The sequence below is a fragment of the Cynoglossus semilaevis genome, chromosome 17 (genome assembly GCF_000523025.1).
Source record: "Cynoglossus semilaevis isolate Cse_v1.0 chromosome 17, Cse_v1.0, whole genome shotgun sequence".
Lineage (NCBI taxonomy): Eukaryota > Metazoa > Chordata > Actinopteri > Pleuronectiformes > Cynoglossidae > Cynoglossus > Cynoglossus semilaevis.
In genome coordinates, this window is record NC_024323.1 from 2,184,723 (window position 1) to 2,204,824 (window position 20,102).

At 39.9% G+C, this 20,102-nt stretch overlaps 3 protein-coding genes and 3 non-coding genes across 6 annotated transcripts; 1 reads left to right on the plus strand and 5 right to left on the minus strand.

Annotated features, from left to right (window-relative positions):
• Positions 1-301: 301 nt before the first annotated feature.
• Positions 302-2,333, minus strand: rps11 (ribosomal protein S11). The gene is made up of 5 exons (XM_008329261.3): positions 2,228-2,333; positions 1,615-1,755; positions 1,311-1,386; positions 870-999; positions 302-497 (listed from the first exon to the last, which is right to left on the minus strand). The coding sequence occupies exons 1-5, from the start codon at positions 2,240-2,242 to the stop codon at positions 374-376; spliced, it is 486 nt and encodes a 161-aa protein (XP_008327483.1). The 5' UTR covers positions 2,243-2,333; the 3' UTR covers positions 302-373.
• On the minus strand, positions 606-690 carry LOC112488465 (small nucleolar RNA SNORD35). The gene has a single exon (XR_003052545.1). It is a non-coding gene; the product is annotated as a small nucleolar RNA SNORD35 (small nucleolar RNA).
• LOC112488481 (small nucleolar RNA SNORD35) lies at positions 1,103-1,186 on the minus strand. The gene has a single exon (XR_003052561.1). It is a non-coding gene; the product is annotated as a small nucleolar RNA SNORD35 (small nucleolar RNA).
• On the minus strand, positions 1,457-1,539 carry LOC112488482 (small nucleolar RNA SNORD35). Its single transcript, XR_003052562.1, has one exon. It is a non-coding gene; the product is annotated as a small nucleolar RNA SNORD35 (small nucleolar RNA).
• A 454-nt stretch (positions 2,334-2,787) lies between the features above and the next one.
• On the plus strand, positions 2,788-7,186 carry LOC103392613 (apoptosis regulator BAX). Its single transcript, XM_025064853.1, has 6 exons — positions 2,788-2,928; positions 3,536-3,584; positions 3,668-3,826; positions 5,461-5,596; positions 5,688-5,792; positions 5,883-7,186. Exons 1-6 carry the CDS (start codon positions 2,898-2,900, stop codon positions 5,979-5,981), a joined length of 579 nt encoding a protein of 192 aa, XP_024920621.1. The 5' UTR covers positions 2,788-2,897; the 3' UTR covers positions 5,982-7,186.
• On the minus strand, positions 6,964-20,102 carry map3k14a (mitogen-activated protein kinase kinase kinase 14a). Its single transcript, XM_017040648.2, has 16 exons — positions 20,003-20,102; positions 13,468-13,734; positions 13,301-13,382; positions 12,976-13,195; positions 12,489-12,887; positions 12,252-12,386; positions 11,836-11,965; positions 11,155-11,283; positions 9,791-9,895; positions 9,333-9,490; positions 9,066-9,216; positions 8,404-8,706; positions 8,218-8,327; positions 7,990-8,128; positions 7,802-7,902; positions 6,964-7,716 (listed from the first exon to the last, which is right to left on the minus strand). Exons 1-16 carry the CDS (start codon positions 20,043-20,045, stop codon positions 7,555-7,557), a joined length of 2,634 nt encoding a protein of 877 aa, XP_016896137.1. The 5' UTR covers positions 20,046-20,102; the 3' UTR covers positions 6,964-7,554.

A 20,102-nucleotide genomic window follows, 5' to 3' on the forward strand; every position in this document is an offset into this window, starting at 1 on the left:
ATTATCCCTTGGAGCAGAGTCAATGTATTTGGGGCCTTCCTTTGCTCAGTTATAGGATAATGCAAAATGCTAATATCAATGTTATCATGTAATCATATTGATGACATTGTTGCCTTTGCCTTCAGTTCTGATTGATGCTTTTTATGGATAAATCCAGTGATTTATGACTCAAACCATAATGTGTTGTAATAATTTTAATTTTCCCAGCACTTTAGTGATGCATTTATTAAACACTGATGGAATTATAGGGATTTCATTATGTGTATCATTGAGTAATTGAGCATATGAGGCTGAAACAAAGAACAATTTAAACAAGGATGTTTTTATTTGACAATGATACAAGTCGGCCAACAGCAGCGTTCCTGTTCATGGTCTAAAACTTCTGGAACTGCTTCTTAGCTCCAGCAGCTTTCGTCACTTTGAGGACGTTGAATCTCACGGTTTTGCTGAGTGGTCTGCACTCTCCGACGGTCACAATGTCTCCAACTGAAACGTCCCTGCAAAAGAAACGTGAAGCAGATGTCAATGTGGGTTGTAGATGTGTATATGTAGGTCTGGTTTTAATAATAGTAAAAAAAAAAAAAAAAAAACATGAGGATAAATCTTTAGCTGCATCAGTGATTGCCAAAGGCAGTATCGTCAGAGCTTCTAGAGCTTGGAAGACCATCGTGAGAATAAACATCATTTGCAGCCCATTTTAATTCAAGTGTTTTAAGCTAAGGTGGTGTGTCAGATTTCTATTTACGATGCTAGCAGGACTCAAAGAGGCTAAATTAATCACATTTGAGTTAATGAACTTTTGTAACATTTTACACCAAAGTTGTATTGTTGAATTTGTGCAGTGTCAGTGCACAGGATATGTTTCACACCTGAAGCAGGGTGACAGATGGACTGAGAGGTTCTTGTGTCTCTTCTCAAAGCGGTTGTACTTGCGGATGTAATGCAGATAATCACGTCTGATAACAATGGTCCTCTGCATCTTCATTTTGGTCACCACACCTTAAAGAAAAAAACAAAACAAACAAAAAAAACCCTAAATGGTTAGTTTCTCCACTGCAGTTCCAAATACAGCAGTCAAGCAGAAGAGAGAAAAGGCTGTCACAGGTTTGCATCAGCAATGCCATTAGGCAATATCGTCAGAACCCAAAGGGTTTGGAAGACCATCGTGAGAAAAACATCACTTGCAGGACAGTAACAGCAGTTAACCACATTTAATTATGTTAACATTTGATGAGCATAAATATAAAGTCAAATTAGACTCTTTTTTTTAAAGTATGAACACATTTCATCATCAAGAACTTGACACTAACCAGAGAGGATACGGCCACGGATAGAAACATTTCCAGTGAAGGGGCATTTCTTGTCAATGTAAGTGCCATCAATCGCCTGAAGCAAGAGAAACATAAAAAACGTGTATTAGCAATGGACATTTCTTTGCATTCTAGTTGTTTTGACGACTGCTGCATCAGTTTTGCCAAAGGCATTTTCGTCAGAACCCTACAGGCTTGGAAGACCATCGTGAGAAAAGCATCACTTGCAGTTACAGAAAGCACACGTTAAAGCTTTTTCGGCTTATTTCAATGACTAAAGGAACTGTACAAACTTAAGACATACCTCTCTTGGGGTTTTGAAGCCCAGCCCGACACTCTTATGGTAGCGGGGGAGCTTTTCCTTGCTCTCCTTGCCACCATCTGTAGCCAGAACACGCTTCTTGTTCTGGAAGATGGTGGGCTGTTTCTGATAAGCCCTCTCGGTCTGTAGAGAAACAACACAAGTTATATTTAAACGGTTTTTTTAAACAACACTGGATATGCGCTCGTAGGTTAACAGTTTTTGACATCATAGCTTAGCCTCCATAGGCATTTCATGGCCGACTTCCTCTAATGATCGCAACTACCCAGAAGTATTAGACTATTGTGTATCATGCACCAATAACTTCGATAAAACAAAAACGCGTCTAAATTGGAGTATAAACGTATACGACTCAATTACTCCTCGGCAGTAATGTCTAGACTTAGGATGTTAGCACACCGGCTAACAACGGTACACGAGGATATGCCGACGGGTGAAAACATGCTGTCTCCTGAGGCTGGTGAGCGGTTAAAAACAATATGACGTAATGTATTGACTCTACATTATGTCTACGTCGGTATAAAATGCGGCTATAGCGTTAGTTAAAGCAAATAAAATTCGATTATAATTCAGCACGCCGTTTTTCTGAACGTACTTGTGCGTCCGCCATCTTGGCCTGCCGAGTCGTAAAGAGGCCTACACATGCGCGCGACGTACGGAAGAAGACCTGGCACCGGATATGATGTAGACAAATGCGTATTCTCTTTATAATGGAGATTTGGTTTTCTAATTAACAATAGTAGTTGGGTTAATTTACCAATAATTTGAGGATTATCTAAAATGTAAAACATGTTGTTTTTATTTTAAATTATTAGGTTTTCTGTAACACAAGCATGGGTTGTCATGACATTCGTTTTGTTTTCTATCAAAATTGCACTTCAAAATATTATCTCTTTTGCGACTAGTTCTTTCTACAATTTCTTGATATTTGCATTTGAAGCAAGGCCTAATCATTGTTCATAGGAAAGATGTGCCATATTAGATCACAAAGAAGCAGAAACAAAAGAATTAACTTTTTTAAATGTTCATGTCTTACGTAAATCAATTAGTACATAAAATGTTTCAATTGCACATAATATGTTGGAAATCTATTTTTATACGGTGAGAATACTTATGAAGTAGAACTGAAACAGTTAAATGGTAAATGTTTAAATATGTGTGGCAATGTTCTATAAGCAAAGTTTTTAGTGAAGGAAAAAAAACAAACAAAGAAGATGGACAAGTCTGTACGGAAGCAGGGGTGATCTCATGATCTAGACGACAAGATGGCAGCGCACCCGGGAGGAGACGATGACGGTAATGCTTATCAGCAGCAACGTTCTGACATTAGAACTGATTGTGACAGTGAAGTAAAACATATCGCTAGCCAATGATAGTTTGCGTCCTTGTTGTGCTATACCGTGTGATGTGTTTGTATGTCATAAATAACGTGTTTAGAACTAATGTTAGCCTTGTATTCGCTAAAGCTAACTATGCTAGCTTCAGCGGTGAAATGTTCGAAACCACACAGAAACGCTGTAATCAGCAGACTTACGCGGAAGTTGTCAAGTTGTTTTTTTTTTTTTTTTTAAATATATAGTTTCTTGCTTTTACTCGGCCTCGGTAAATACATTAAATGTATATTGTAATTGACATCCCCCCACAACTTTGGTAAATTAACTTAGGCTAATTTAATTAGCTAAGAACTACCACTAACCTATTTTATATGTGTTGGGTTCTACTGGATTTACAGAAAGAAAAAAAAACATTTTAAACAACGGATTTGATTAAAAGTATACAACACTAAAAAGGGCCAAACTTGGTAAAATGTGATTTTGAATGGTCTCACATCCGGTTGAAAAAAAAATTCCCAACTTGTGACCTCATTGTACTTTTTGACTAAACCCCGTCTTTTGCTATTCAGGTACCAACAGGGATCAATTACTGGAATTAGGACGTATTCTGTTGAAGGAGTAAGTGTTTACCATTCATCTAGTATGCCATTTTATGGGGGGGGGCATTCACATTAATCACTGTTTGTGTGTATCCTGTCAAGTTTCATCTATGAACGTGTTCAACGGAATAGAGACAGCAATGCTGTTGTGACCAGGTCACAGCTTGGAGCAGGGGAGCTCTGTGACCCAAACCACAAGAAGCTGGCTCAGTGTCTTCAGCAAATTGGAGACGAGCTCGATGGAAATGTAGAACTCCAAAGGTAGGCAAGCTGGCGTCACACATGTATTGTTCCGTTGCTTTGTTCTTGTTTGAATTTGAGATAACATTGTTTGTCAGCCGCAGCACTGTGCAAGTGGAATGCAATGAACTTGGTTTTTAAATAGAACAGACATTAGTTATCTGTGTATTATGGCTTACAGGATAAATGGAACCTAAAACATATATATGCTGAAAAGATAGTAAAAACGTTTATTCTTTCATGAACACATTCACCAGCCATTATGGTTGTGAATTTTGGGCTTTCTGTATATGCTATAACCTGTATTCGTAGTGTTTAGGGGAAAATAAAAGGAAAATACTACTTATATTGTCCTTATATACCATTTATATCACCATAGAGTTTTGCTAAAGACACACACTGGCAGAATACAAACATGACTATTTCTCTCATTATGAAAAGTTAAAAAGAATAATTACAAGAGAAAGGATTTAAAGTTCTGTCTGCATTTTAAGTAGTACTTTTTATTTAATATTTTCGGAAGATGTTATCTTTTTCGAAGTACTTCAATTCATTAAGCTGGGATCTCATTAATTTCAAATTAATAAGATCTCTTATCTGTAAAAAGGCAATACAAAACATATATACATATAACATATATTTTTTACAAATATAAAACACTTGATGCAGACTATATTTCACTGGTTAGGGTTTTTCATGTGTAGTTGTGTATACTGTATGTTATTTCTGTACTTCTACATTTAAATGTGTGAGAAACGACGTTAAAGGAAGTTGTCAGTAAATCTAAAAATATAATACTTTGTTGCTGTGCTGCACTGTTTCAATAGTGGATTTGTCGTTGTAGCCCTGTAGGGTTTTATCAGTCTGTCTGTTTGTGGACATCTGGTAGTAAATTACATTCAATGCCGTTCCAGTGTGCTGCATATACGCTGGTATAGTAGAGCTGCAATAGAAAAATGTTATTGTTGTAATTAACAATTTTATATATATTTTTTTTTAAAATATGCTTTTATATATATATTTCTTTTCAAATATAATGATGGTAAACGTAGGTCTGAGATTCCATATTATTACATCTTTTCAGGTTGGCTTTATGTCTGCTTATTTAGACACTTAACTATATGTAGCTTCAAATAGAAGAATAAAATAATTCCCTAGCTGGGGATTTATTTATCTTCAATCTCCTAATAGCTAGGTTTTTGTTTTTTGTTTTTTTTGTTATTTCTTTTCTCACTTCCTTATTTTGTTTTTTATAGTTTGAAATTTCCAGAAAAGGTCCGAATATCATCTTTTTTATTTATGTATACTACAGCAATTTTTTTTAAACAGATAATGATTCAAATATTTATTGGCTTTTTCCAGTTTCATTTCTGTACTGTAATTTGAGGAGCTAGTATTTTATTAGCTGTATTTTCAGCTTGCATGCTAACAGTTGTGTTAATTCGATTAAGTGTTTTAATATCTTGTCTTTGCTGTGTCCCATTAAACAGCTGATGGGACTTCTTTGTGAACATTTTCTTGCCTACCTTCACTTCTAAATCCCATAACATGTTTCTTTTTTAAATGTGGAGTTATTAATAAATCTCCATGTGGTGTTTTTCCAGCTACCTTCCAACTATCAACCTTGTCCTGTTTGTCTTTTTGTTTCCTTCCAGGATGATAGAGAACTCTTCACTCAGTCCCACCAGAGAAGTGTTTATGAGAGTAGCCTACGAGATCTTTTCAGACGGGAAATTCAACTGGGGCCGAGTGGTAGCTCTGTTCTACTTCGCCTGTCGACTCGTCATCAAAGTACGTTTATTTTTTCAAAAACTTTTAAAATTTGAACAAACCGATGGTGGCCTCCCTGCCTGATATCAACACGTCATCTCAAAACACCCAGGCTCTGGTGACCCAAGTCCCTGACATCATCAGAACCATCATCAACTGGACCGTTGATTACCTTCGTGAAAATGTAATCAACTGGATCATGGAGCAAGGTGGCTGGGTGAGGAGCTTAATCAACTAATGCATGTTTGTTCTCCTGATTTCTATTGGCTTAGAGAGCACATTGTAACGTCAGTGTTTTATTTTGAAGGAGGGCATTCGTTCCTACTTTGGCACTCCCACATGGCAGACGGTGGGAGTTTTCTTGGCTGGCGTTCTCACCACTGTCATTGTCATACGGAAAATGTGAAGGGCCTACGAGGATGAACTAAGACTTTGGGAAATGGGGAACAGGAAGGTCCTTAGAAGATGAGCAGGAGGAAACGCTACAGGAAGAACTTTGCATTTCGGACAAGAGCCTCCGCTGTCTCCCATCAACGAGCGTGGATCAGGAGATTGACTGAACAGCCTTTTGCTCCCATGATTCCTACACTACTGGGGAAGTGAGCGTGAAGCGTTGCATGGGTACACGCAGGCATCGCTGTGGGCGGAGCGGTTGTCAGACTTCAACAGGGAATATGTTTTAGTTAATTTATTTTTTATTTGGTACAAATAAGTCACTGCACTCCGTTTTCTCAGCTGAAATCACACGGGCAGATGTTTTCTCGTGATATTGGGAATTCTACCGCTGTGTCGTTCATTCACAAATTTCTGTTCCTCCATAATTCCTTTTTGGATCTTCCAGCTCTCCATCCATGTAGCCATGGTGTGTGTAGATGTATCAGTTCCATCTTATGTATTTGTGAGTGTTTCCTGGTGCAAACCTGTACTGATCTACCAGCGCTGAAGACATTGGTCACATCTGTTCACAATAATTTTTATTTTTTTTAATTTACAGACTTAACACAAATTTGATGCTCAAGAAGAGTTTAAACCATTTTTCTCAGCAAATGCACAACACGGCCTTATTTAACATGTAACACGTACTACAGCAAGTATTTATGCCAAATAACTACCTAACTTAAAGACAATTTGATCTATTTCTTGCTGTGCGTGACATGACATACTATATTTCCTTTGGCTGTTTTCACCAATGATGTGACTCAGTAATTCTTCCAAACCTTGGTCTAAGTGGAGCGTCTCAAAGTGATGCCGTCGTCGTCATACGCAGACGGAGAAAGCCGCGGATTGCTCACAGATGCTTACCTCACTTTGTACATTTTCAGAGTACTGTATTTTACCCAAGTTGTTCAACCTGCGATGTCGTCTACACGGCAGAATGCTTTTATACATATTCTGGTGCCTTGGTGTCTTTTTTACTCATTTTGATATTCACACTGTTTTCTATCACAATTGTAAATCTGAAACAAGTTTGAAATCTTCATGAAAATCTTTTTTGCAGTGACTTTGTACGTTATAATATGGAAAATAAATTGTAACTGTGGATCTGGTTAAGCATTGATTATTCGATGATGTTCGAGATGCTTAAATGAGAAATTAAAAAGATATTCCATATACTCAACTTTGTTTTTCTGTTTAACGTTAAATATCATGGCAAAAAGTGGAGTGACATAACTTAGATATAAATCTGACAGTGTTCAAAGGATGATGATGTACTAGTTAATGAGTGTTAGTGAAAAAGTGGAGTAAGCAATGTGACACGGCCTATGATTGTACCTTTATTGAATTTCATGACAAGCAACACAGGCATGTATGCAATTTGTAATATAGATGCGTAAAATAAAAAAAAAAGAATAAAAAATTTAGATCGGGACAGATGTGCCTTTAGGAAAGACACATAGACCACAACGCACACTATAGTTAGAATTCAGCCCAAAATGATATGTTGGTACAGCTGGGAGGACTCAGACGTGGATGTGTCTCTATCTCGTCTCCAACGCTCCATCTCTGACCCTCCACCTCCACACGGGGCTGTAGTCCGGAGCAGGAACACAGCAGAGCTCCAGACCAGACTCCAGCACTTCTTCGTCGTGAGCCACCTGCTGTCCCTGCTGTGTCTCCAGAGTGAAGACTCTCTCGGAGATCTGAAAGAAGGAACATGGATAAGGATTAGATTCTTCTACTCTTGACGTAAAAAGAAAACGAAAAACGAGAAGATAAAAGGCCGACCTGATCACTGATCCCAGTAGCGATGTGGCCCACCTTCACCCGCCGTGTCTCTCTGATCCTGATGCTCCTCTTACAGAAGTCTCTGATGCAGACGTCCACACCTGGGGACGCAGGCGGACACATGATGTCAGGACTATATAACCGAATGTCGTCCTTAAACGTAAAGAGCTAATTTTTGTTCTTCTCACCTTCGAAACAGCAGGGTGGCGGTAACTGTGTGTGACCCAGCAGGTCCATACTGAAGACCTGCACGTCAGGCTGACTGTTGTAGGAGAAGACACCAGAGCTGAAGTCGTCTCCTGGACTCAAGGACCACCAGCCAGAGTCCTGGGAATAATGAAGAGAAAAACACAAAATAAACACTTCTGTGTGACCTTTTTTTTTTTTTTTAGCAAAGTCAGAGATTTATATGTTACCTTTTTGTCCCACGGCTCCCAATTTGAATATGCTTCACTGCCGAGACAGGACAGCAGCTGCACCTGCATCTCCGCAGACTGAGGCTGGGACAGACTGCTCAGGTAGAAGTCTGCAGAGTGACAGGACGAAACAAGTGAGCGCGATTCAGACCAGCTACGGTTAGAATCAGAAGACAGAGAGCTCACCTCGCTCCAGTTTACGCAGCTCCAGTTCGGACACAGTGGTGGTTCGGTTGTTTCTTTTATGGTTTGGCTCGTAGATGGGAGACTGCGGACAGTTTTTCGAGCTTCTCTTCGACGCCTCTGTCCCTGCTTCTTCTTGGTGTCCTCCCTTTGTCTCCTTTTCAGCTACGATCAGATTCTTTGGCTGTTCCTCCTCCTCATCACAGTCAATGCTGCTGTGATTAAGTTGCAGAGAAGAGGGTGGCTTGCCTGTGATGTACAGGGGTTCAGTGTAGGGTCCCTTTGCTGAGCTGGTCAAACCTCCAACTGCAGAGATATAAACATAATATATTCAGATGTAAAAGAGACTTGTGTTTGTGTATTTATGGCAAAAAGAACGCTCAACGTAGCTGGTATTTACAGCAGTGGTTTCCAAAGTGGGGGGCGGCCTACCTTGGGGGTCCATGGAGATAAATAATTGTATTTTTTGTGTGCCATAGTAGTTTTGAAGTGATGTAAATGTGATAAAGTCTGTCTCACTGCCTACTTCTGAACCTATAACTGATGTTGTATAATTGGACGACCTGCAGGATTACCTAGTACAGGAAGTACTTTTTTAATCCCAATTTGGCCTTTTTCCTTAGACGCTAATGCAAAATGCAAAACATTTGTGCCAGGTCATTTACCATCTTTCAAAGCTCTGTCTGTCTTTGCTTTGAGATCTGATGCCGACGCTCTCTTAACCGGATCCTTCTGCAGTCCTGCCTTGAGAACTTCCGCTGTGAGAGAACCACAATCTGGTGGGATCTCCCTCAAAGGCGGAGGCTCGTCAGCGATCTGTAACAGTCCAAACAAGCCGGGGTTAAAGTCTCAGCAACAGTAGCCGCTGCAAAAACACCGGGTTGATAGCTCGCGTGGACAACGGCGTGTCGGTTTTCAGCCGTTACGTCTACCTTCAGGTAAAGTCGACAGGTGTAGTATCTTGTCCATGGCTGACAGCCATTGAGCATGTGCAGTAACATACAGCAGCTGCTCCACACATCTGCTTTGGGTCCGCGGGGTTTTCCTTTAACAATCTCAGGAGACATGTGGGTCTCGGTGCCCTTTAGATCTGCATCATGTAACGGGAGAGGCAGAACAAGGATCAGGATACAAGGACATATTAATTACTGATTGAAATATGCCTCAGAGTAAAGGGAAGTACTTATAACTGTAATTGCATCTTAATCAAAGACAAAATAAAATATTATCTGCTTACTTCAATCACTAGAGGAAGACAGCAACGACATGTTGCGTTACCTTATTTTATCTGACTTCACTTTAGCGCCTAGCTTTAGCAGACGTGCTACTGAAGGTGGTCATATGCAAAACTGTCTTGTCAAAACTTCGTGTCAAGTTACTCGGTACTTACCGTTGGACACACTAAGGCTCCGTCCTTGGTTGTCCAGTCTCTCTGCATGTCCAAAGTCACACAGAAATGTGTGTCTACCGTCCTCCGACAGCAACACATTGTCAGCTGTGGGAAAAATACACGAGATTTTTATATTAACATTTCCTGTTCAATAATTATGATTTAAATATTGACATGTATACAGTATATATACAAATATTATTATGATTTTGTCTGTTATCAGACAAAAGTATTTTACTAACATCTGGGCTAGAAGGACACGACTCTGTGATATCCAGCAATGTATTGAAAATTCAATGTTTTACGTTACTTTTTTATTTTATTTTTTTTGTTTGTTTCTCAAAAGGTATGTCTTCAAACACCGGTTGGCCCGAATGTAATTACTATTTAATTGCAACGTCACATCATGCCTTAAATAAATGTGCCTGTCCTAAGCCAATACCAACACTAGATGGCGCCTGACGTTGAAAACCAAAGCAATATATCTGTCCTTTCCTTTTCGTCAGCACTTGTGACACTGTCTACGTCGTTCTTGTTTTTTTTTTATTACAAAACTATGAATGCGTTTCTGTGCAGTTTTACTGTACAGTTTCTCTCTCTGTCTGCCTTTCTACCAACTTCCTGCTCCCCTTCCCTCCCGCCCTCAGACGAAACCTCTGCTTCAGTCTCCTCTTTTTCGTGCTCTCCTAATTCAGCGCACATGCGCCGTTTCTAAGCAGCAGCGGTGAGTCACTGTGTGGGAAATTCCCAGCTTGTCGTTTTTCTCTGTGGCAGTCTGGTTTCACAACACAGGTGCTGAAGATCAAATCTAGACTGTGTGACACTGGTGTTCCAAAGAACAGCTGCACGAAGACGCCAGACCCAGCGAAGAGAACTAATTGGACACTTTGACTGACGTAGTGACTTGTTTGTTTTTCTCTCTCGCTGGGAAACGCAACTGCGAGTCGAGCTCGTACATTTTGATTCAATTAGGCTTACAAAGCAACTTCGTTTGGTATCAGTCAACAACAACGGCCGCAATTAAAAGATTTACAATGGCTTTGAATTGAGTTAATTCTTGAGTCAGCGCTTTATAACGCAATATTTAAGATTTGAAACACATGAAATAAATGGACAACAGCGCTTTTCGGATGGCTGAGAGGGAATAGCTACACAGTGCCAAAATTTGTCTCTTTTAACGTCAAAAGTACTGCCCCATAAGAAATAAGATTATGTAAGGTCTATCTGCTCTCATTATTAAGTCTGGTATTTGTTGTTATTTGAAAAGAGCTATTAAAAATATGTATATATCTTTTTTAAAAGATACCTACAATGTTATGCTATGCTATCAGTAGCATTTCACTGAGCACGGGTGTGTAACATACCTTTAATATCAAGGTGCACTACTTTTTTCTTCACCAAGTATTCCAGCGCTGTTAAAACTTGAAAGTGGTAGTGGAGACTCAAATCCTCCGGCAGTCGGCCGCGCTCGCTGATGAGCTGACCCACAGAGCCTGGAACAAAAGTCAAAGGAAGATACAGACTCAGATGTTAGTGTTAACAAAGTAGAGTATTTGACTGAAACGGTCTGTTTTGTATGATGACTCACGTAAACACAAAACGAAATGACGTGTTGGCCAACTGCTAACATGCTACGGGCTAGTACGTGTGCTAGATAATACCACCATGTACTCCTACACTTAAATCATTCACAAGGGCTGTCAAATGCGTACTTGTGATACTGTTGTACTTAAACAGAATTATCCAGATTGATGTATTTTCCTTTCCTTTTGTCAACAGTGTCACTATTGTGAAGACCCCACAGGAAATTTGGGACTTCATGTCACCCCTGAGCCCCAGTTTTAGCCTCTCCAGTGGACTAGTACCAACCAAGACGTAAAACAAAGGTATGAGATATGAGGTATGTTAACTTCTATTCATATTTAAAACACATTTAAACAAATGAAAACAGAACGGTATGATCAACATTGCCAGGAGTTTATCAAGTTTATACAGACTCCCATTAGGAGAGAGTTGTTTATAATAAAAAAAAAAAAAAAAATTACCGGATTTGTGGTCCATTAGGAGCAGAACATTTGGCCCTTCTCTGACCACTCCAAAGAGCTCCAGAACATGAGGAGATCTGAGGGTACTCCACGCACCCACCTCCTCACTGGTGAACCTCTTCAAAGCGATCTGTGAGAGATAAAAAAAAAAAAAAAGACTCATCACTTTCATGTTTCAAGTTGAACTTTCTGTTTTTTAAAAAAAGGACGCAGTCAGTGGGTTGCAAAAGCTACACTGCGGAGGAGCGTAGATTTAGATTCGCTGGATTCAGATTAGCTGCTATTGTTTCTAAGCTGACACTGTCCTCCAGAAGGAGTGGTAGGTAACTGTCAGACAAGGTGATGGCCGCTGTTTTTTTAGAGCAGCAACGATTGTGTTTGGTGTGACCGTCCCATGAGCGAAGGACAACCGTTACCTTTTTGACAGCAAATCTGAAGCCTGTGTTGACATCTTGAGCACCGTACACTTCCCCGTACGAGCCTTGTTTTATGAAGTTTGTGAGCATTAACTCTCTTCCTTCCCTGTACTCGGAGTCCACAGGTTTAATTTTCTGTCGGGGAAAAGAACAAAAAAAAAAAAAAACATTTCACAAACCCTTCATTTTTAAATTTCACAAAATAAGCGAAGCTTTTTCAAGCGAGGCCGAACCCACATCGTTGTAAAAGATGATCCCTTCGTTGCTGAAAGAATCCTCGGCGGAGACCTCGTCGTCCTCCTCTCTCACGTCTCTCTCCACAGCTTTGAAAAAGGGCCCTGCATAGCAAGGGTCCCCCTGACTCACGCTGCCCCTCAGGCCAGCGAGGGCCAGAGAACAGTCTCCTAGACTGCTGAGGAAGTCGGAGTCCGATTCGGTGTCCTGCCCTAAGGACTGAAGACCGGAAAGGGGGCCGTGCACCTGGCTCCCCCAGTTCAAAAGAGAGTGACTGGAGCTTGTGTTGTAAATCTGCCCCGTATACAGAGAAGGCCCTCGGTGCTGCTCCTCGGAGTTTTCATTGCTGCTACAGCCGGGGGTGCAAAGATTGCTCCTCCCTCCGAGAGATGATGAAGGCTCCTTCAGAAAACATTAACATTAGGATACAATGTTTGTATTTATTCATGTATGTATGGTCGGTATTTTAATTTTTCAAACAGACACTCACAAGGATCTGGATGGCAGATCTTCCACTCTCCTGTTCAGGGACACCAGAAGGCGTTCGCTGTCTGTGTGGCTGCTTCTCATTTTTGTCCAGCCTTTTTTTCCCTCTACTCTTTTGTCTCTTCCTGTTCTTTTTCCTCGGTTTGAGATGCAGCGATGAGTTGCCCAGCTCCTTCCCAGAGGCTGTTGTCGGACTGGCTACATTGTTGTGTTCTGAGGACAGGCTGTTGAAAAAAAAAACAAAAGGATTTTACATTTAAAATAAATCACAGCCACGCTGAGAGATTAGACGACTAGAACCGTGAAGACAACGACCGACGCTGTCGTACCTGCTGGTGAAGCAGTTAGGAGAGGGAACAAAAGATCGTTTGAAACAGGATGGACTGAACTCCTGGGAATCCTGGGTTTCACCTGATGGGAACGGTGGACATTTTAATCTCTTTTAGGATACCGTTAACACGTGATATTTTTTTAAATTAAGATAAATCATAATTACATTCAGCCTGAGCGATGAAGGTCGAGGTCTTCAGTGGCATTTCGCCGACCTGCTCTGCGGTTCCATGCGTCAAGAGTTTATTTAGCAAAGGACTCAAATGAGTGAAGCCCATTTTGCTGTCCTTTCCCTCTTCCTCTTCGTCCTCCGTCTCCTGTTCGGCGGCGGTGCATTTCGGGTAAGAGCCCTTCAGCTCCGTCTTAGGCGAGCCGGAGAACGGAGCTGTGGAGTTGAAAATCCTCTGCCTCACCGCCATTTCTTCTGGTAGATCTGGTCAAGGGGGAAATGAGAAATATTGACTCAATTAAATTGATCAAAAAATTGCTCTTTTTCTTATGGTGATCTGACAAGATGTTCCCAAACGTTTTCACGCCAAGGCCCCGCAAAACACCGCAATTACAAGGTGCAAAGTTAAACTGATGCTGGCCTACTGCTCAGTCGTAAATTCCATTGAATTGTCATGACAGGCATCATTAGCTTCAATTTATGCTAGTCATATCATAAACTTTAGTGTTTTTGATGGATAGTCAGTTCAAAAAGGTGACCATCATCAAAGAGAGAAACCTAATCTAATCTGTGGTGGACTAGTCATCATAAACACGTAAACATTAACCGACCGGCAGATCTATTTACCCACCTGCTGAAACCGCCTCAAACCTGGTGTGAGGCTGATTCCTTGGTCCAGAGGTGAAGGTAAAAGGTTTGGTTTCACTGGACCGAACCAGGTCGGTGTGAACACACCTTTAATGCCTACAAGCTGACGACTAAATGTTGTTTATTTTTTATTTTTAAAATAATACTTCAATTGAATTGTGTTTCCTCGTTGTCGTTTAGGGCAGTGGTGGGTCACGCCCTTACGCATCGGCCATTGTTTCCTGCACTTTTAGAGCTAGGTAGATCTACTGTGGAGGCCAAACTTCAACATGGTGTGGACAAGTGCGAAGCACTTTTTGTCTCTATGTGGACCGGCAAACTACTCAGGGTGACCTCTGTCTTCGTCTAGTTGTTGTTTAATTCTAAATTTTTCAGTTTAAGGTCAACTGGGCCATAAAATCCAACTTAAACGTTTGATAGGTTTCAAATAGCCGGTGACAAAAGATATTCAACCTTTGACTTGTTTTGACAGTTGCAATAAAATCTAAAGTACTAAACCAATCATACGCCGTAAACAGAATAACCGAGGTAGACGGAGTGTTAACAGTCCAAACACAGGGTAGGATTGCAGTTGCAGCCTGTTGCATCATTACATCCTTCACATTTGATCCCTGCATCCTGGGCCGCTCAACCCGCAACACTTTCTGCCCCCACCACTTGATCATGAACAGAGGTTATTTAAGAACAGACCTTGATGTTATGAGTACTAGCACTTCCCTTTCCTCCCGCCTGAAACGACGCGTTCTTGCTAATAGAGTATTTGCAGTTTCTCGTTTTCAGCAATTGTGACACAACTGACAAGTTATGTGTCAAATTTCAGCCTTGGCTGTTTCAGCTCTGTCATTTTGTTACATTGTGTGACCAATTCCCAAAGTGAACGATTACCTTGAGCTTGGTTATTCAACTGTCACTTCCTGATTACGAAGCTACACTGGGTGCAGTGAAAGTGCAGCGCTGATACCCCCCGGCGTAAGGAACTTACGTGGAAAGAAAATAGAAATAAAGCCTGCTGCCATAAACACACGAGTATGTAAACAGTCTGTGAAAAAAGCAGGTCGGTTTACACATACCCCTGTGCGCCAGCCTGAGCGGTGATCCTTTCCCCGTCTTGGAGTAATGTCTCTACATCAGTAAACCTTCTGCTCTGTTTGTGAGCATTTGATTTTCAGCACCACTTCATCTTTGGTGCTCTGCTCTGTTTGGTGCTGGCTCTCGGCCAATGAGGGGGAGGAGCTGGCTGACTTATGGGAAATGCATCTCTACTTCCCCATATTCCCCCCTCCCTGTCATTCGCTCTAGCAGGCCTTCTTGCTCTGCCCTCTGATGAAAGGACAACATGCCTGGTTGTGCTTTTGATGATTGTGAATAGTGGCAAAACTTGAATGTCAGCTGCCTGTTCCCCGACAACATTTAAGTTCTACACTTTCAAATGATTTGCTTAAATCAACACAGACCAATTGAGTCCAACGAAAAGCGGGATATCGGTACGATGAAGTACTTCACGCTACTTTTTAAGGGTGGGAATCTCCTGTGCACCTCAAGATTTGGTTCTGAATATGAGGCCAACAATTATGATGACAAAATGACTGTTAAATAATTATAACAATATATAAATCGCTGCGCATTTTGTATATGTATGTATATCTATATGCAGCATTTATTGAATGCGAACGGAAAACAAATACAATTTGTTTCTGAATGACAAAAAAACAAAAAAGAAAGCCAAGAAAAAAAATCCCTTAGAGGGCACAGAATTCCTCAGAACAAACTAAACATAGTTCACAGAGAAATTCCATTATGGTATTAAAATAATTTTAAAAGATTTTCAACAAAGAATATGTCAGGGGAGCTCTGCCTTGGCTGCGTCATTTTTGCTGATCAGAAACAACAGGAGTATGTTTTTCCAACTAAAAACAAGAATGTGGGTGTTGCGTTTTAGTTTTTAGTCTTTTACCAGATTATTTATAGTATTTCTCGTTCGTCTCACATCCTCTCTCTACTTGTTAAAAGCTGAAGTACTGTCGCCAGTCAGATTTCGAGACAGGTGTTATTGTTCTTGGGTCTTGGGTCTTGAGTCTCAAGTTCAGCCCTGTCTTCTGAACCTCTAACGCGACTAGGATGCACCTGCTATGTTTCGTTTTCCAACTGGTTAGGAAATCTACATGACGAAGCAACACAAACAAAGTGTCACACCACCACGTCGTCATTAGAGATAATCATCGCAATTCTAAAGGGCACACTCTGTAGGTGATGGTATTACATTATGTGATCTATTGTAACCTACCTAAACATCAATACCTAAGCATGTAGAGAAACACGGTAGCTTTCATTAAACTAAAGGTATTTTTGCCTACACTGATGAGAAACATGAGAAAAACAGCCTCTGATATAAGTGAAAAAAGTTAAAGTTAAAGTTGTCTAAATAAAATGCATATTTAAAAAAAAACAAACAATTGTTACGCTGTTAGGAGAAAAAGGCCAAAGAAGAAACTATTGACCTTTTGGACACAGCAGAACAAAACCATAGATTTTTCTGACCTTTTTGTCCTTTGACATTTAAAGAAAAACTTGTGGCTATTCACAACTCATTCTACTCATTACATAGATATGTTTTTTTTTAATATTTATAAAAACATTTTAAAGCAAGCACACAAACTTTCAACCACCCAGTGTCTTGAAATGATTTCACTTTTTTTCCCCCCTTCTCTTTCAACAGCAAGAGCTAGTGCACGAAAAACCACTACAGAACACAGGAAATGTAGCGTTAGTGAGAGTCTTTGGTGTGTTATTACCAAAGGTGCACGAAAGTTCCCCGCTGCTTTCTGCGATTTTTTTTTTCCTATTCTCTCATCCAGTATCTGATTTCTAGCAATAAAGTCGTGAATTATGTTTTTTTTTCCCAATGATCAGCAGTCTAAACAATATAATGAACAGCATCATAATGATGCTTTTCTGGTGAGTCAGCAGAAACGGTAAATATATCAGGGCTGTGGATTTCTGGACTTATTATATTGATTACATAAACACAAAGCACTGTCCTGCAGCTAATATGAAATACCAGGACTATGATTACATTTTGGCGAAACCTAAAATGATTAATTTCAGGTTTCATTCACTTGCTTCTTAAATTAATAGCTTTTAGGTTTGTCTGATTGGTGGGCTTTTGCAGGAGATTTAAACCAGCTGTGTCACAGCGGCTGATTTTTCAGGTTTGTCGTGGTGTAACAGAAATACCCAGGATATTTCAATATACTGACTTCAACTCTTGAAGGCTAGAACTGCGACTACAGACGACGTTGTTCACGTTTATATAGAAACTTTGAAATCTTTGGAAAGTTACTTGTGGGTCTGTGATCTCTGCAGGGACAAATAAAGCAAATAACTTGGTTTTCCTGGTATGATATGCAGACTTTGAGTTAAAAGCCCTTGCAGCCCTAATAAATACCTCCAGAGGATATTTATTTTGTCCGAAAATGTCAAAGATGTAAGTGTTTAAGTTTCCACAGAAATGTCATTGGAGTAGTGATTAGTTGTCTTACATTGCCTAGTTCTCACAGACAACCTCGGAGTTTATTTCCTCATAAAGCTGGTGACCAAACTGAGCCAAGTTTTGTACACCCACACAGATTAATAAAATTCCAAAGCCATTAGTAAGGAGAAAGAACAGGGACTCAACCTGGAGTTGGCCATCGAACATACACACAGGCTAGATTTTCTCTAGAGAAACACGCGCGAGCAAGGGCTTCTCTGTAAAATGTCCTTCAACGCACGCATGCACAAAGTAGGAAAGTAAAGAAACCTGCGCACACAGGGTGGTAATAGCAGAATAAGATGGGTTGCATTTCACACATTTATGAATAAATAGTGTACATTTGTATTAAGGGATCCACTGATCCGGCCAGTGATCAGACTTTGGAATGATCAGTCCTGATCAATGACCAACTGGTGATCTAATGTCTGTTTTGCAGCCAGTCTGTGTTCTGTGTCAGACAACGTGCGAGAGAGCCCACACTCACAAGCTGGCGCTGTCGTGACAACTGTGAAGTTGTTCAGAGTGACAAACGCAGTTGAGCTAAACTGAGTTGATGTTTTTTTATACAAATATTGAGTTACTGGAGCCATTTTGAGTCGTGCAAGCGTTTGTTTGATTTGACAGTGAACGTGGTAGATGACACGAGAACTCATCTGTCAGTGGTTAAAGCAGAGATGTTTTTTTGTTTTTCAAAAACAACCTGCTATTAATGCTCAAGAAATAGCACTTTACTTCACGTTGTCTCTCGGTGCCCCGCTGCACGTATTACTTGAAAAAGACAAAGAGTGCACTTGAACTCTGGAATAAAGACAGTTAATGCTTTGTTCTTATTTCTGAAGAGAACACCTGTGACTGGGTGTGCTTGCAGGAAATGTTTCACAATAATTCCTTGTTTTGAGAATAATATTTTGCGCGGAAAAACACTTGCTCTTTGTATATGGTGTCAATTTAAGGAATTCAGAGTTAGGTAAGTTTGGTATCGGCTAGTCACACTTACGAAAAAATTGAAAATCAGCAATCATGATTATTTTGCCCGGGATATTTATCTGAGTGATATACACAAAATAAAAACATTACCCAATAAGCTATAGAAAAAAAAGTATTTTAACATCATTTATTTTTGTGTTTGAAATTTAAGTTTGAGATTGTTTAAAAAGAGCGTGACAAGCCTAAATATTCAACACAGTTGTTTGGATAAAATCAAACAATCTTTATGATCAAAACCTCTTTGTTGCCTTGGCATAAATATTGGAAAAGGACATTTGCAATAACATGATTTTGTCTTTTCCAGGAAAAAACCCAGGCCAAAACTAATTAGCTGTAAATGCAAACCAGGAGTTTGACTTTGGACAAACAGGCCAGCATTGTACATGCACAATACAATGCAGTAGCAGAACTCCAGGGCTGGCTGATGTAAACCACTAAATCTGGACTGAGTTTATGATGACTTAATAAGGCAAAGGAGAGCTGACAACAATGGTAAACATAGAGATTGCTCTTATGTCCACTAATGTGGTACAGTTCTTGTTCTTGAATCCAACTCGTAATTCAAAGCATTAATTTCCCAGCCTTATGGCTGCCCCAGCCATTAGGTAGTGACACACCAGTACCAGTGTTAAAACTGTGTAACACATTAAGAAAAGTTTCTTTCCTTCACATTTGGAATATATAATACAAAATAATTTGTAGTAAAACGCATAGATTAAAAGTATCCAAAATGCACACACACACAAAAAAAATCACACAATTGTTCACCTAACTTTGTGCATTCGAAGTGCGTCCAGATGTAATGCACACATTCAGACTTGCTGACATGCAGCCATTTCAGTGTTCCCATTATTGTTGCATTTAGATAAGTCTATCTTATTGTCTTGTTCCATGTCTTTTTCTACAGGCAAAAGTGACACATCTACGAACAGGAGAACAATGATTTTAATCAGACACATCTGGCTTCAATAATCTTACGTTCAGTTTTTTTTTTTCTCGGTTTTTTTTTTTTTTACTTTTGTACCTTAACTGCTTGGACCGAGACCATCACTTACTCATACTATACAGTATTAAACTCGTTATCATATTTAGTAATAACACATGTAAATAACTTTGTCTCTGGGTTAATTAATACAAATATTATTATAATAGACCGTATGCGTGTACAGTGATCAACACTCCACTTCCCTCTCTCTACAGTCACCGCCATTTCAAGTAAAACTTGAGGACGTTGTGTTTCTGCCATTAGTATGAAACAAAAGTTTGACATCGTTTTCTAGGAATAAAACGTGTATTGCTCTACGAATTACATTTTCATCTATACAAGAAAACCAATTAGAAATAACAATATTTTTTACTTCTTACCGAGCTCGTATTCTTGTCTGAGGCGTCGGCCGAAGAACAGCATCAAATATGTCAAGTTAACAGAACTGTTTCCGGTTACCCGTCTGTGCAAATAAAATAT

Bases quoted from the DNA above. Each gene is read 5' to 3' on its own strand.
- LOC103392613 (XM_025064853.1), top strand. From the start codon at position 2,898: ATGGCAGCGCACCCGGGAGGAGACGATGACG. The intron at 5,597-5,687 runs GTACGTTTATTT...CAAAACACCCAG, and splicing joins CCTGTCGACTCGTCATCAAA to GCTCTGGTGACCCAAGTCCC. The intron at 5,793-5,882 runs GTGAGGAGCTTA...TTTATTTTGAAG, and splicing joins TCATGGAGCAAGGTGGCTGG to GAGGGCATTCGTTCCTACTT.
- rps11 (XM_008329261.3), bottom strand. The intron at 1,000-1,310 runs GTTAGTGTCAAG...TTTTTCTTTAAG, and splicing joins CCGTGGCCGTATCCTCTCTG to GTGTGGTGACCAAAATGAAG. The intron at 498-869 runs GTGTGAAACATA...TTTCTTTTGCAG, and splicing joins CATCTGTCACCCTGCTTCAG to GGACGTTTCAGTTGGAGACA.
- map3k14a (XM_017040648.2), bottom strand. From the start codon at position 20,045: ATGCTGTTCTTCGGCCGACGCCTCAGACAAGAATACGAGCTCG. The intron at 11,966-12,251 runs GTAACGGTTGTC...TATCTCTCACAG, and splicing joins TCAGATTTGCTGTCAAAAAG to ATCGCTTTGAAGAGGTTCAC. The intron at 8,707-9,065 runs GTAAATGACCTG...ATATCTCTGCAG, and splicing joins AGACAGAGCTTTGAAAGATG to TTGGAGGTTTGACCAGCTCA.